Source organism: Micrasema longulum, unplaced genomic scaffold (genome assembly GCF_059751315.1).
Source record: "Micrasema longulum isolate JH-2025_06_02 unplaced genomic scaffold, ASM5975131v1 h1tg000685l, whole genome shotgun sequence".
NCBI classification, from domain to species: Eukaryota; Metazoa; Arthropoda; class Insecta; order Trichoptera; family Brachycentridae; genus Micrasema; species Micrasema longulum.
The window spans coordinates 67,900-83,440 of record NW_028277881.1 but is presented as its reverse complement, the minus strand read 5'-3'; the positions used below and the strand labels follow the sequence as shown (position 1 = coordinate 83,440).

The following is a 15,541-nucleotide window of genomic DNA, read 5'->3' as shown; positions in this document are numbered from 1 at the left end:
TTTATAAGCTTGATTTACAAAGCGTCACAGAAGCTATATTTTGATATACGTATATACTATAATTAAACTTTGTATATATGTTATATAAGAAAAATTTATATTAAATTTGATATGCATAATATGATGAAATTACCTAAGAAAAAATACATTTGCACATATCAACACTACAATAAATCCATTAAAAATATTATTTTATAAAATTCACATACATTTGTCATATGACAGTAAAAGTTATATTGTAAATACTCTTAATAAATTAATAACGCTTATACAATAATAAAAACAAATACGTGGCAGTTTTACTCACATATTAAATAAACAGTACCTCATATACAGTTTATTTTATTTTAAAACTATTTTATAATAAATCACACTGAAGGCATACGTTGTTTATAAATAATATTTTATATTAAAAACATTAATTTTAAATCTTTATCAACGTGAAACATTAACATATTACAATAGAGACGAAGAATATTTTACAGAAGGTAGTATAGAAGTCTAGGCATGTACAGGGCTTATGACCTGTGATTGGCTGGTTTCAGTGGCCACTTTAAACACTGTGTAACATTCAATATTCTGCCTATATTTGAACATCTATACTCCTTCAACTATTTCATCTGTTGATGTTTGTAAAGTTAAATAGTTGAAACTTTTATTTATGCGAGTGAGATTCATATAATTGAATTATTTCACCTACATACCATGGACACATGTAAATAGCGTGAAACCCATGTATGTTTTATAATATAACTCAATAAGATCAAAATTATTTTTGTCGGGTTTTTATAAAAAAAAATCTGCAAAGAAACAGTATGGATTGTGGGTTATAACGATAGATTTTAGCTAAAAAAAAATATTTTAGTGAAATTAAAAATTTTAATTGATATTCTAAATTTAAAATTAAATGTTATTTTTAACGAAAGATAAAAAAAACACAGATTCGAAATATACTCACATGGGGGATATTTAAAAAAAATAATCTACTTAGTCAGGAAAAAAATTCAATGAATTTCAAATGACAAAAAAAAACATAATCGTCATGAGTCATCGTGACTATTGTCAATCCTCTTTTCATCTATTCACGCATAAGGCATCGAAAAAAAAATGAAAACAGTTTAAATTATCTTTTTTTAAAAATGAAAGCTTTTATTAAAGTATCTGCAGCGGTTTATATCTTGCCAAAAAAGCTTGAAAAAAGCGCTATCTAAAATTTTGTACGAATCTTTAAAACTACGTTTGTTCGTTTTTATTCGATTTAGGTATAACTAAACAGTAAATTAATTCGTAAATATTTTTCTTTTAGAGCCACAATATTTTGGATATATTTATTTATTTTTTTCCAATTTTTGATTTTTGTGTTTTGCTTTGATATAAAGTTTATTCTTAACTAAAGAGAGTAAAAAGTTGTTTTCACCGGGCTTGTTTTTGTATAATAACATATCAGTACCTCAGAGGCAGACGGATGCAAATCCAGAATTTGATGAAATGACATTTCGATTTTCGTATCCAGTTTATGATCATGTCCATTCAGTTTGAAGAAGTGTTATTCTTATAATAAAAGAACCCATGTTTTAAACTACCGAAAATACAAATTGTTGCTATAAAAAAATATTAGAAATAATTTTAATAAAGTAGATACTTTAGGCATGTTTTAAACATTTTACGTTTGAGTTTGCATCCGTCTGCCTCTGAGATATGTATAATGATAAACCGGAAAGGTTTTAAAATATTTTGAGACTCAAAATGCTTTTATCTACATGTTTTAGACTTCAACTGGAGTCTCAGCTTTAGTCAAACCATGAATTGGAGGTATTTCTACAGGTGGTGGAGTGATAGGAGCTAAACTACCATCTTCGTCGGAAACTCTCAACCCAATGGTAGCTCCAATCTTAGCACTGGCATGTCTGAAGGAGTCGGAGAGCTTAACTTGGACAACATTAATACACATAGACGTTAAAGCCATACCGAACACCAAGTAAACTATACTGCCCATCATATAAATTGGATGATTTGGAACAAAATCACCGAAACCAATTGTGGACATCGAGATGAAGACAAAATAGAAGGACTCGAAGAAACTCCATTCTTCCCAGACCACATAGATTGAAGCACCCATGAAGATATAAATGATCCAACAAATGATAGCTACTGAAATTGGCAGATTAAATTCGTCGTCGATTTCAAAAACTGATGGTGCAGGTGTTGTGATTTCTTGTTCTTCAGGTGCTAATTCTTCATTCTGATCTTGCTTGTTACTGTCTTTTGATGGCACTGAGAGGAGGTTGGCATTTGGTTTAGGTGGGAGTTGAGGTAAATTAGGGTCCAAAGGTGGACCCACTTCTTCATCCATTTGGTACTGAGATGGTCTCCGGAACGTGGCGGCAGTATAAACCATATTTAATCCCTTCATTACTTCCTGCAAAAAAAAAATCACATTTATTAAATCAATATAATTATCAATTTTTCCAATAAAAATATGAACACTTGATCAAACAACTTTATACTTATTTGTAACCTATCGGTTTCGACCGGATAACTACACAAGCTTTTTTATCAAGGTTTAATTAATTAATATTTATTAAGATATTTTTAAAATTTTAATAGTGTATCTTAAAGCTAATACATAATATGAAATCAAGGTTTTTTCAATGAACAGCATATACTTTCATAATACTTTTCTCATTTTTACTGGCGAAAAAACTGTTTTCTTATATAAGCACTTATTTTTTATTTTAATATATCTTTTGTATTTTTCCAGTAGCCTTTATTTTTGTTGTTTTTAAATAAATACTTACACAAAAACCATGCCTTTGTAGGATTTTTTTTTCGTGTTAAAGTTTTAGTGTTTTTTGTATTTGTATCTTATATATACCTTTTGTAAAATGCAAAAAAAAAATAAAAAAATTTAGAAAAGTATTTTTGACGAATGGTATTTTGTTTTTTTGGTCTAAAATGAGGGGTAAGGGGGACTGAAATTCGATCCTTTGAACATCTTAAATTACAGAGAAGTGGTATATAGGAAATATTGTTTAAATAATTGTATACTATTTTATTGTATTTTTTTATCCCTTTTTTAAGTTTTTTGAGTTGTCTAATTTAATGTTTTACTTTACTCAAAAATTTTATAAACAAGGTGTTTTTATTTAAGTTATATAATGAATAACCGCAAAGTTAATGCATCAAATACACATTTTATTTATTTATTTATTTAATTAGGTAAACAAACAGTATGTACACAAATATTCCCAATTTCTTTGTATATTAGTGTAAGAAACTCATACACACACCAAAAAAATTGTTTACACTTAATACAATAATTTCAATTATGTTCAATATAATAAATGTAAAAGAAACGAAATGAAAAAATGTGTTTATAATAATAAAGTTAAATGTCTTCTTCTCTCAAAATTTCTTTAATTTTTGACCTAAATTTACATACATTGCCACGAAAAAAAACATTATAAAGTAAAAACATTTTTTTAACACATGTGTTCTATAACATTTTCTACCGTCTGGCTGTTCCTCCATTATTTAAGTGAATGGGGTACATAAAGCTTAAAACACATTTTGTATTTTTTTATTTGCATCGTATTTTTTTACATGTCCCCACTAACGTAACACCTGATTCTTAATTTTGTTCACAATGTTTGTTCGTTCTTTTTTCTTTTACTCAGTCATGTAAGCGATCAAAGTTGCGTTTGCGGTGGGTTAAACCAAACTGCCGAACATATGTTATAGCATTGTCCCTTCCTGAATGAGGAAAGAGAAGAAAGGTTGGATTGTCCGATAGATGTTACTAAACCACTCTTGAATCCAGACATAGTTAAGAACTCAGAATAGTAATTATCTAGAGCAGTGGTCCCCAACCTTTTTGTCGTCGTGGACCAGTCAACGTTTTATAATTTTACCGTGGCTCACTGGGTTGGAGGGGGGGACACATTGAATGAATAAAAAAAAAATTAAAAAACAATATATTTGTACAATATATAACAATAAAATTAACACCTGTGATACATAAGTTATGGTAACAAATAACAGTAGAAAAAACACAAGGTTTGTGAGAAAAATAAAGAAAAAATGTCTAATAACAATGAATGATTATTAAGTTCCAGATAAATTTTTCATTTCCTTTTGGGTTCATGGGTATTTTCAATATTTTTAAGGTTCAACGGAAGGTTGAAAGTATTTTTTTTCAAGATAGAGAAAATTATTTTGAGAATGCCTAGTGTTTAATACCAGGATTTAAATGTTATTTTTATATCTTGCAGATATATTAACTTGAAAGAAATGTTTGTTTTTGTTGTTTTTTTTGTTTTGATATTGAAGTTTTACGTTTTTTGATTTAATGCTAAATAAATGAGGACCCTGAGCTTGCTTTATTGAAAGAAGATAGTTTCTTCTGGGGGTAATAGGAGATTGTGACACCCGAAGTGACCAGCTTATGTCCAGTTTATTTCTTTATTTTGGTTGCTGTCACTGCAGATAACCCCGCTTCACATAGATAAGATGTCGGAAATGGCAAAAGGGATAAATTTTCAGTCATTACAGCACTATGATAAATTTTATAGGAATGTTCGATTTTTCAAAAGTGATTTTGATTTTTAAGCAGGCCTTTGCGCGGCCCAGTATCATTTGGTCCACGGCCCGGGGTTTGGGGACCACTGCTCTAGAAAAGCCCTTTAAAACACTTTTTCTACGCAGTTTCCCGTAGACCTAAACTTCTTCATTATACAAGTTAGTGAACTAACCATGACGAATCTATATAATTTGCCGCATTCACAGTGAAAGGGCCGATGAGAGCAATAGAAATAAACTCTTATTTATCTTCTTCATTCCCTTTCCGCACCATATGATGCATAGGGCACTGCATTGGTACACCAATCGTAGCGTATCTTAATCATTTTTGTTACATAATGAAAATATGATCAGTCTTACGCTTCAGGTGCCAGTCCACGGACTGAAACATTCTATTGTTGAAACACCGTTTAAAATAAATATTTCACATCAAGCATATCGGGAATCAAACCCGAGACTAATTGCATGGCAGGCAAACGTTGACCACGAGGCTGCGAGGCTGACATCAAATGAACTCTAATTAAGTTTATTTCTACTACCGTTTATGCAATTGAAGTTAAAATAGATGCACTCGACTTTTGACAAAAAAATATTTAAGTTTGAACGGAACGAATTAGAAGTTCCGCTGTCTTTATAATAGTTTTTAGGTATGTGCAAGGAGTTTTTTTAAAATTGATTATCTCAACCTTTTGCACCTACTGTTTTACTACAAATTAAAAACATATAATTTTTTTAAAGGATTATATTGTGAACTTCCAATGTTACCTCTTGCATCTGCCACTTATTTGTGAATGTTGATTTATAAAATGATTTTATCTCACCTGAACTTGCACAGTCCGCCTGACTTTTTTGCAACTTCCTGTATAGTACAGCCTTCGCACAAAAGCCCACAAGAACTTGATGCATCTTGTGAACAGCTTTCCAAAATCGGCCAAAAGAATCAGGAATAGGGGTATACCAATAATGGCGTACACTATAGTAATTGCTCTTCCAGTTGTTGTAGATGGCGCTATGTGTCCATAACCTAAAACGAAAAAAGAATTGAAGCTTTCTTTAAGAATGGCAGTTTATCTTATTACTGTCTGCAGATAAACAATACTAGACGCGAAAGCTTAAAACGCCTTAAGAGTTAGTTTCACCGAAAAAATCAATGCTAAAGGAAAATTGCATTTTCGTGGACATGAAGATTGGATGAAAAAGTAAGCTAAAACAACGCATTTTTCCTATTTTAAAAAAACTCAAGTTTTTTGGTGTGCCACAGTAAAAAAAAATTTATTCCAGTTAATAGGGTGAATGGTACAAATCCAATAAAATGACAGATTATATTTTCAGTCCAATAAAAGTGAAATTATTCCAGGGAAAAAAATAAATTTTTAATTGCATTCAAAAAACTTTATATTACAAAAAAATAAATATACCTTGAAACAATGTTCTTCATAGTTTATTTGTTTATTTAATTTTATTTTCGGGTACATTCGGTACATTTGGATACAATTAAAAATATTTCATTTGTTTATACGAGTAAATGTACAATTAAAATACCTATTTATAAATATCTCTTCAAAGATTTTATCTTATCATCATATCTTACTCTTATTGTTGAGTTATTTAGTTTCATTAAACATATTTGGAAGTACCCATGCGTGCGTATTTTATTTGGATATCATAATATTTTACCAATAATTTTATGCCAAATCAAAAGTCCAAAAATCTAATATGATCAATTGCCTTTTTCTATGCAGGCTTTGTAAAAGAGACAAGCATTATATGTAATAAATATTGTTTATTTAAACATGATACTAAGTTTTTTTTTGTACCCAAAAATATGCCTACATTTTTGTAGATGCTTTAGTACTTTTTGCATCCAATTAACCACCGAATAACCTTAAAATTTACACCTTAGGCAAAAGATATATTTAAGGAACTTCCTTGAGAAGTGAGCCTAGGCGTTTAATGTGTTTATTACCTGTTTATGTCTAGTTAGAGTATTACTTGCAATATTAACCATTTTACATTTTTGATCGTACATATTTCTTCAAATGTGGTTTTGTAACTTTAAAAATATGATTGATTCGGGATTTTAATTGGTTGAAATTTTTTTAAAGTTCATTGAATATAACGTGAAACGTTTTGTTTTACATATTGGTTTTGATTTTATTTATTTTAACGCCCCAATTATTATATAAAAACGTTTATATTTTTGTGAAATGTGGGTTGATATGTCAAATATACAAAAAAAGGGTACTGTATATTAAATTGGGTGTAAAGATAAGTTGAATGAAGAGAACAAGAGAATCCAGCAAAAAAATACAACAAATTAGTAAATAATGTATTCTCCTTCATTATTTTACGGCAAATTAGTCAATAATTCATGACGTCTTCCCTGTACACTAAAAATATCGTAGGCAGCTGCTGCAGCTTTATTTCCTAGTACTGTTACTGTACGCACACAAACATTATTCTCTACCTTCCATAACTCATTACACAAATACAAGAGTTACTAGATACTTCACCCTGACGCTGCAAAAACTTTCGGTCAAAGGAGATTGGCCTACTACTCGTTCAACTGAGTTTAGTGTACAATTTACTCCATAAGAATAATAAGTAAGTAAATATAAAAAAGGTATTAAAAAATGCATAGTGGAGGTAGGCTGCGCACGGGTCGAAGAGTGGATCAAACCAAATAGGTAAAAAAATGTTTTCTGATTATGAAATATTGTCTGCAAGTTTATATAAATTTATTCTGTTTTTTACGATTGTTTTGGTTTATTTTTCTTATTATATTTATGATGAGAATAAGATTAATTACTTTTTTATTTTCTTATTAAATTAACTGTGTTAAATAACTAATTTAAGGCATGTTTCATTATACTTATTGTAAAATATTTCCCTCGGCACGGGACACCCCAGTGAGGGAACATTATTCTGTATAAAAAAAGTAATACAGAAATGTAAAAGTATAAATAAAAAAATAAATTTGAAGCGAACAGAAGGAGGTGTGTGAAGGATAGTAATCAAATAAAATAGTATATGTAACGTAAAAGCAAATACAATATCATACAGAAAATAAAATTTTCTTTCGAATGACGTATAACGTTTATTATTTTATTTTAATTTTGCAACTCATTTTTAAATTCGAAAAGAAATTAATTTAGCTTTTGTTAACACCCAATACTATTTACTGAATAGGTAGAATACAAAATAAAAATTGTGTACCATTCAAAATATCCGATTCATTTATTTTATTTTATTTACAATATATTTATGTTACATTAATTTTATTGAAACACAAATCCCAACTCTATGGGGCCAAAATCTTTTGTTGTGTTAGGATGAATATATTTATAACACTTTAACAATCAATATCACCACTAAAAAGTACATCAAAAATCCATATGTAAAAAAAACTTGTTTTAAAAAATAAAAAACGATATTAATAATTAATAGATTAAAATGAATGTCTCGTGAATATGAATATGAATAAGGCCTCGTGGTGTAATAATGGTCAGCGCATTTGTCTACAATGCAAGAGGTCTCGGGTTCGATTCCCGGCATAGTTGACCTGAAATATTATTTAAAAGGGTGTTTTTACACTAGAATACATTTTGAAGCAATGGCGCCTGTCTGTAAGACAGCTAACTGTGCCTCTTTTATGATTATTTTTTATTTTATTTATTTATTTATACTTTTACATTGTTTGTATTCTATTTTTTATACATAATAATGTTACCTCACTGGGTTGTCCAGTGCCGAGGGAAACATTTTTCAAAATGTAAAACATGCCTTAATTTAGTTATTTAACTAAGTTAACATAATAATAATAATAATAATACGTAATTAATCTAATCAACCTAATTATCATTAACATAATAAACAATTTAAACTAAAATAATCACAACAAACATAACCAATTTATGCAGACCAATAGAACAAATTTCATAAACAGTACACATTTTACCTGTTTGGCTTGATTCATTCATTGATCTTACCAACGCAACCCACCTCCACTATCCATTTCTTTATAGCAATTTTATATTGAGAGTACTTACTAGTTGTCCTTATAAATAATGGAAGTAGATTGTACACTTTTACTTACTTACTTACTTTTATAGGTACACTATGGTATTTAGAACACCACATTATTATACCAAGTGCAGCATATTTCAATTAATCAATACATGGCATGAAAGAGATAAAAAAAAAATACTACATTCCTTTCGGAAATAATAATTCTATTTTCTCAAATCATCCACTCCACTATGAGAAACGAGACTCTGTATATCTATCAAGTAGAAAACACTTGCCCAGGATTCTGGTTCTATTTCACACAAATAACTGTATTCTTCATCTGCTTCGACTCAAATACTAACACCCAGACCAAATGAGGGGTAATTTTAGCTAATAAGCGGAATGGGGAATGTTGTAGTACGTAAAGTGGCCACTTAACCCAGCCAATGACAGGTCATAAGCCCTGTAAACGCTCGAATATCCATAATCCTGAATTTGAAAAAATTCTACCTCATCTCTGTAGGGATATTAATAAAAATTTATTTTGGATTTTTTTTCGAACTGACTGAAATCGAACCCGCAAAGCCAGTTTCACAGTTGGCCGTCAAACCAACTGTGCCCCAGCACCTGTAATTATTTATAAACTCGTATACGCCTCATTTTCTCAATCTAAAGTTGAATCATAGTCGTATAAAATCATTCGGAAATCGTATTTTTAAACATCACTGAAATAGAATAGTGAGTTGTTTTGAAAAATGTTACTCCTTTTCCACCAGAGTTGTTTTAAAACAACACGAACTTTGAAAATGATTTCCTAAGTAAGTACTAACCGTATTTACTTGTGTCTTTTTTAGAATTGATTTAGAAAATCTTTTCTGGCAACAGTTTTTTTGCGACTTGTAGGGTTAACCGCGAGTAACTTTTTTACCCCAAACAAATTGCCGAGTTTGCCTCTTTCAAAATCCTGTCATCGCATCGGAGGGAGTTGTTTAAACCAAATCATGAAGATAGGGTTTGTACATTACATTTAATTTTTTAATATATATTTTTATTTTTAAAGTATGTTTTTTTGTTTGTTTCTGTATTTTTATGTATTAAATAAGTTCAAAATACATTTATAAAGTTTAAAAAAAACAATCAATCATAACATGACGTAGGGTTACAACGCCTCTAAAATACTTTTATTCCTCACAAATTCCATGAGAACTTTGTAAGTAAGAAGTTTAATTTCCGTTTGATTAAAAAAGCGGGTTGTGATCCTGTGACTAGTGTCTCACGGATCAAAGGTCAGTGGTTCGAACCCTACTCTACCCCAACTTGATTTCCATTTTTTAGTAGCGAGTTATTTACAACTCGTTAAAAATGGCCGTCAAAACTACATATTTGGGTAAATTATAAAAACGCAAATATATATTTTTTATTTTATAAAAAAAATAATACAGTAAATTATATAAAACTGGAGGCATGGACGAGTGATTTCCACGCGATGGTCGCTCTAAAGTAAAAAACCTCAAAAAAAGGAATCGAGTAAAAACAGATAGTAACTGAATAAGAAAAGCCACCCAAAGGTGTTTTCTGTAATTCGTTAGCCTTGGCATCTTTCGTGCTGAAAGAAGAAAATCTAGAAGTACATTATGTATACTTTATTGAATTAAGAAAATACGAAAGTGAATTCTTCTCTGACTCGAATTTAATTGATTGGACATGATCAATTCTCCGAAATTATTAAAAAACTTAAAATTCATCAGTAATACTCAAATTTATTACAATCAAATGAACAGATCGATAGATTTTCCCATAAGGGTATGCAAAGTGAATAGCCTGCTACACCACTATAGCTTTACGTGCAAACCTCACACTCATTACATTTAACTGAAAACATAATACTTGTATTTCTTTTCCACGTGATCAAATTAAAAAGTTTTCTTAATTATTCGTTATTTCTTAAATAACTTTATTTTTCAAGTTGAGAGTTCTGAGTACATACAACTTTTTTGATTTCATAAACAACCTGAGCATTTTAATTCTTTGGTCATTTTCGTAAGTATATATTATATTAAACAATCGTATGAAACTGAAAAACAAGTTGCGGTAGACCGGACCCACAAACTGTTCTAAATATTCCTTATTATAAATTTAATTCACATGTTTTGCAAACACAAATATATAATGAATAATGTTTTTTTTTACCTATCCAGGGTGCATTTAGAACTTTAAAATATCGTGAAAGGGTTGCTCTGAATAAATTGCTATAGAATTGCTGTGCCAACGGCTCTGATTTACCCGGTCGAACTTGGATCTCCTGATTTACTAACAAGCTTACGAACTAACACACCCTATTGCAGTCGAAATTTAAAAAAATAGATTGATGGTGATTGACAAATTAAGAATAGGTATACTGAGGTGCACTGACGCATGGGCAAATAATAATCTACGTAAATACTTGTTTTCAAACCAGAAAACCAAATAGATGACCGAAAGAATTTCAAAACTAAAAACTAAGTCCTCGAATGGTGAAATTAACAATCAAATGGGGGGTAATTTAACTGACTCCATAGTAAAAAGATCGCATGATATTTGTCCGACTGCTCTTCTTTTCTAAGCAGTTGCTATTCTAACTGGAAAAAAACATTGATATTTTTCAAAAATAAAACAAACAGCGTTAAAATAGCCTTTATTTCATTCTTACCAATGGTTGTGACTACCGTCAAACAGTATACTACCGAGTTCATGAACGACCATGACTTCTGCCCGCTATAAGAATGGACACCGGCCTCGTGTGCAGTGTGGAGTTGTGTCTCGAAATCCCATAACTTCTTTCTTGCGCTGGACTTCCAATCCTCTTCCCTCAGGTTATGACTGGTCTGCCATAGAGTATCGATAAAGTCGCGTTTCACCCTTTTAACACCACATTTATAAAAGTTTTCAAAAGCGCCTTCAGTGTATCTAAAAATTACTCCACCAAACCCACACAAAATAATCAATATCATTAAATCGCTAAAACATCTATTTCTAAGAAGTTTCATTCTGTCGTAGTCAGTTTTTTGTTCCATTTTTACCTCCTTCCAAACTTTCCGCGAATTTTTTAACATGATTTTTAAAAGCGTCATTTTTTTCTCGTTTTCTAATGTGATTTCTTCTACTTTTTTCTCTAGTTTTGGTTCGACCACTTCATTTTTTTGTCTCTCTTTCAATTTCTCAATATGCAAAAGAGATAATTTTTTATTCAGTTCAGCACTTTTTTTGCTCAGGTCAAAATCAGATTCATCTTCGCTGTACGATGATGAATAACATGAACTAGTTACCTCAGATTGACTAGCGTCGACATATCCAGAACTTCTTCTGCTTCTCTCCATTTCTACACTTTTTCTTTGCGCTTGCTTAAAACTTTCTAATGTTTCTTCCGCACTTAGAATTTTTATTGTTTTAGGACATGAAAGTCTTCTGGGTGAAGAAGGATTTTTTTTAGGTGTCATTAAATTACGACTACTTTCAACATTTCTACTGTTTTCATTCAATTCTTTTCCATCATCATCTGTAACAGATACGCTTCTTCGTCTAGCTTTTTGTAATAGCTCAATTATTTCGGAAGACGTTTTGGTCAATTCGATTCCATCTGTATCCAGAGGTTTTTCTGGTCTATTAACTGATTTTGATCGAGCAACTGGTGATCTTTCTCTAACACTTCGTTTTATTGCAGCGATTGTTCTTCTTCTTTCTTTCGGTTTTGGTACTTTTTGTGGTTGGGTTTCTACTTTAGGTTTGCTCTGATCTTCACTCATTTCACTTTCACTCGTTCGTCCCTAAAATATTTATATCTACATTAGTAAGAGTAACACCGACTCTTATCACATATGACCAAACGTAGCGTGGTCATGTGACGTTAAATAGTAGATCACTGAATTACACATTTTGAAGACAAAGCATTTACCTGACTCCTCGTTCCAGATTTACTTCTTTTGGGTCTAATTGGAGGCTCTTCGCTTGGCGGTGGATAGTTTTGAGACGAATCGAGACTCTTTGATGTTGCAACATTAACGTTAGTAGACGTTTTAAGATTGGATTTTATAGGTTGGGTTATTAAAGGGTCTTGTTTATTTGCTATGGGTTTTTGCATACGTTCCTGGTTAGTTACATTTTTCAAATTTTGGGAGGACATTCTTGATTTTTCAGTCTGAGGGGTGGGTTCTGGATCTTTACGGGGACTTGGCGGGGTTGAAAGCTGAAAAGCGTTTTTGTGTCCAACTGGGGAAGTTGGACTAGGTGGCTGTCTAGGCATATCAGCTTCAGCCAAAATCAAAGAATTTTTTCTGATTTTAGGATCAAATTCATCTTTAAATGTAATGGGATAACTGGGGATGGTAGTCAAAAGTTTGTTTCCAGGATCAATAAAACTTCCTTTCCTTTGTAGTCCTTCAATTTCTTCTTTTGTTGGTAAAGCAAATGGAGAAATACTTCTTCGTCTGCGTTCTCTTGCTTCTTCTACTTGCGCTTCTCTTAAAGCAGATATATCAATATCGTCGTTATCTTTCTGGGCAACTTTTTGTTGTATTTTTCTTTTCATTTCGGCATAGATATCATCCGCTTCTGCTTCAATCGGACTTTTAGGACTCCTTTGATCTTCTTCATCTGTAGTGGTTGTGTCTTCATGTGGGACATTTGTTCGGCTTGGTTCTGGAGTTTTCTCTCTTGTTCGAACCCCTTGTGCTTTTTTGGTAATCATTCTTCTTTTCCTGGCCATTGAAGCAGATTGAATTTGATCTGGAGTAACGATTTTTTCAGCAGCAGCCTGAGCTTCTAAAGCTGTTTTCTTTATTGAAGGGACGCGGACAGCAACTGCAGTTTGTGTTTCTGATTCCAATTTTAAACTGTTGACTTTCTTAATATTAGTAGCTGGCTTCTTTTGTGAGGCAGCTCTCTCCATTTTGAATATAAATGTATTATTTTTCTATAAAAAACCAAACAAGTAATTAGAAAATTTGTGAGTTAATTATCAAATGTTAAGATGATGTTACTTATCAACAAATACTTTTTTTATGATTTCTACGTTTTAGAGCAAACTAAGATTCGTTTTATTTCTCATCGACGTTTTTTTTATGTTTTGATTTAATATATTGAGGCTATATTGACAGCATGCATTAAATCAACAGTCTTTATATATTTAAAATATTATTAAATGTAGGTGAAAGATGTTAATTTCGAATGTTATGGTATGTCTAAAACGAAGCTTTGATAATTAAAAATAAAAATCAATACGGTGGTGGAAACAATGCGTTGAAAGAATAAAAAAAAACTTTAAATGCGGTTATCTCGTAACTGGTTTTAATGACTTAATGCATTTCATTAGTAAGGCCTCGATATAAGAAAACTATCATATTTATAAAAAGGCAAGAAATGCTTTCAACAAATCCCCCCATCACAATCAAACGTATGATGTCTTTAATGTTAATTTTAAAATTTGAAATACAAAAAAATTTCGTAACTAAAATGTTTTCAATTACGGTTCATTAAACTATCCATAAAAAATTAAAAAATCAAAATTACCAAAATATTTTTCCATCAAAAGACTTTTTCTTTTCAGTGTTAATATAAAATAAAACCATTAAAATAAAATACCTATGCAATTATAACAAAATAAGTAATTACGCAATAACTTGACAGATAATTGGAAACAAAATGTGTTTTATACGGGCTTAATTTGAATGTTTAAGAAACAATTAATTGTTTTAAAGCTTGGAAATATTTATAAATAGAAGAAATGACAACATGATAAATATTCCGCGTGCACTTGTAGCTAGATATCTGCTCATTTTTATTTTGTTAATTTGAACGTACGTATTATTGAGAAAAACTTACTTATTTGAAAATCACTCACCTTCCCCGCTGCGCTGAACTTATCACTGATTTTTTCTCACTCCGATCAAAGTCGAGATTTAAATTTAGCCGCACGGAAAAACTATTTTCACTTTCATAGTTTGAACTCACTTCGGCGGTTTCGTATGACCACAAAACATACACAGCACAACCAAAACAACTTTAAAAACTATCCAAAATATTTTTCGTAAGGTCGATTCTTTGTTTAGTTATTCGATTGCAAGCGGAATGATTTTTCCCGTCCACTTTGGCACACAACTTGATTTTATGACGACAGCGCCTCTAGCGGCGACACCGCGAACGAGCACGAGACAAATCGCGCTCGAAATACACCAACGGAGAAGAAAATATAACCTGAATCTCCGGTTTGCGCGGGAATGCATTAATTTTTCACAAAATGGCGGATTGCGACGAAGTGTGGCCGGAATTTGGGCGTATTTTGGTACGGAAAAATAACGCGGTGTATGTGCGCTTTGGCATGATGTCAGCTACTCACTTTACCGAGCATCTGCCTTCCATGTTCCGGGAAGAATCCGATTTCAGCGTGTCATTTTAAACGCCGATTTCAAATTACCAAAGAAATATCACGAAACGGATCTCTGGACTGCGAAATGATCAATTATCATTATGATACGAAAGATGCATAAATTATTTTATGTTACACCAAAAACGTGGTTCTGAAACTTTCAAAATTATTATTTTAAGAGAAAAAATTAGTTCAAGTGATAATTTAAATGCTAAATTATATCATTTAACCCACGGCTAAAAAACAAACTTTCAAATGATCGTTCATATTTTTAAAAAACATTTTTCAATTTTTTAAAATAAAATAAAAACCGGCGTTAGTGTTAAGGAGTGGAGTAACTATGGTTAATTTTGAATTTAAGAAAATAGGTATTTAATTTCAACCTAATAATAATTTCACGATATAAATTAATTTATTTTCTAGAAAAAAACAAATACAAAATAACAAATTGCAAATTTATAAACCGCTTTAATATTTTCAACAACAGTATTGGCTAAAAACATTTTAATCAACATTAAAAAACAAATACTTACTTTTAAAAGCTTTTAATTATGA

The 15,541-nt window shown here is 30.8% G+C and overlaps 1 protein-coding gene across 3 annotated transcripts in view; it reads right to left on the bottom strand.

The window, feature by feature from the left end:
- Positions 1-1,425: 1,425 nt before the first annotated feature.
- The window catches only part of LOC148279658 (potassium channel subfamily K member 18-like), a 57,983-nt gene continuing 43,867 nt past the window's right edge, over positions 1,426-15,541 (bottom strand). The window contains exons 1-5 of one of the 3 annotated variants that reach the window (XM_088229603.1): positions 14,462-15,046; positions 12,518-13,534; positions 11,276-12,389; positions 5,400-5,602; positions 1,426-2,419 (exon numbers count right to left, since the gene is read on the bottom strand). In XM_088229603.1, the coding sequence (XP_088085729.1) occupies positions 1,766-2,419; positions 5,400-5,602; positions 11,276-12,389; positions 12,518-13,510 (2,964 nt within the window). In that variant the 5' untranslated portion in view covers positions 13,511-13,534; positions 14,462-15,046 and the 3' untranslated portion in view covers positions 1,426-1,765. Of the gene's footprint in view, positions 2,420-5,399; positions 5,603-11,275; positions 12,390-12,517; positions 13,535-14,442; positions 15,047-15,541 lie in introns of those variants that run through there. The other 2 variants (XM_088229604.1, XM_088229605.1) reach the window with 2 other exon arrangements.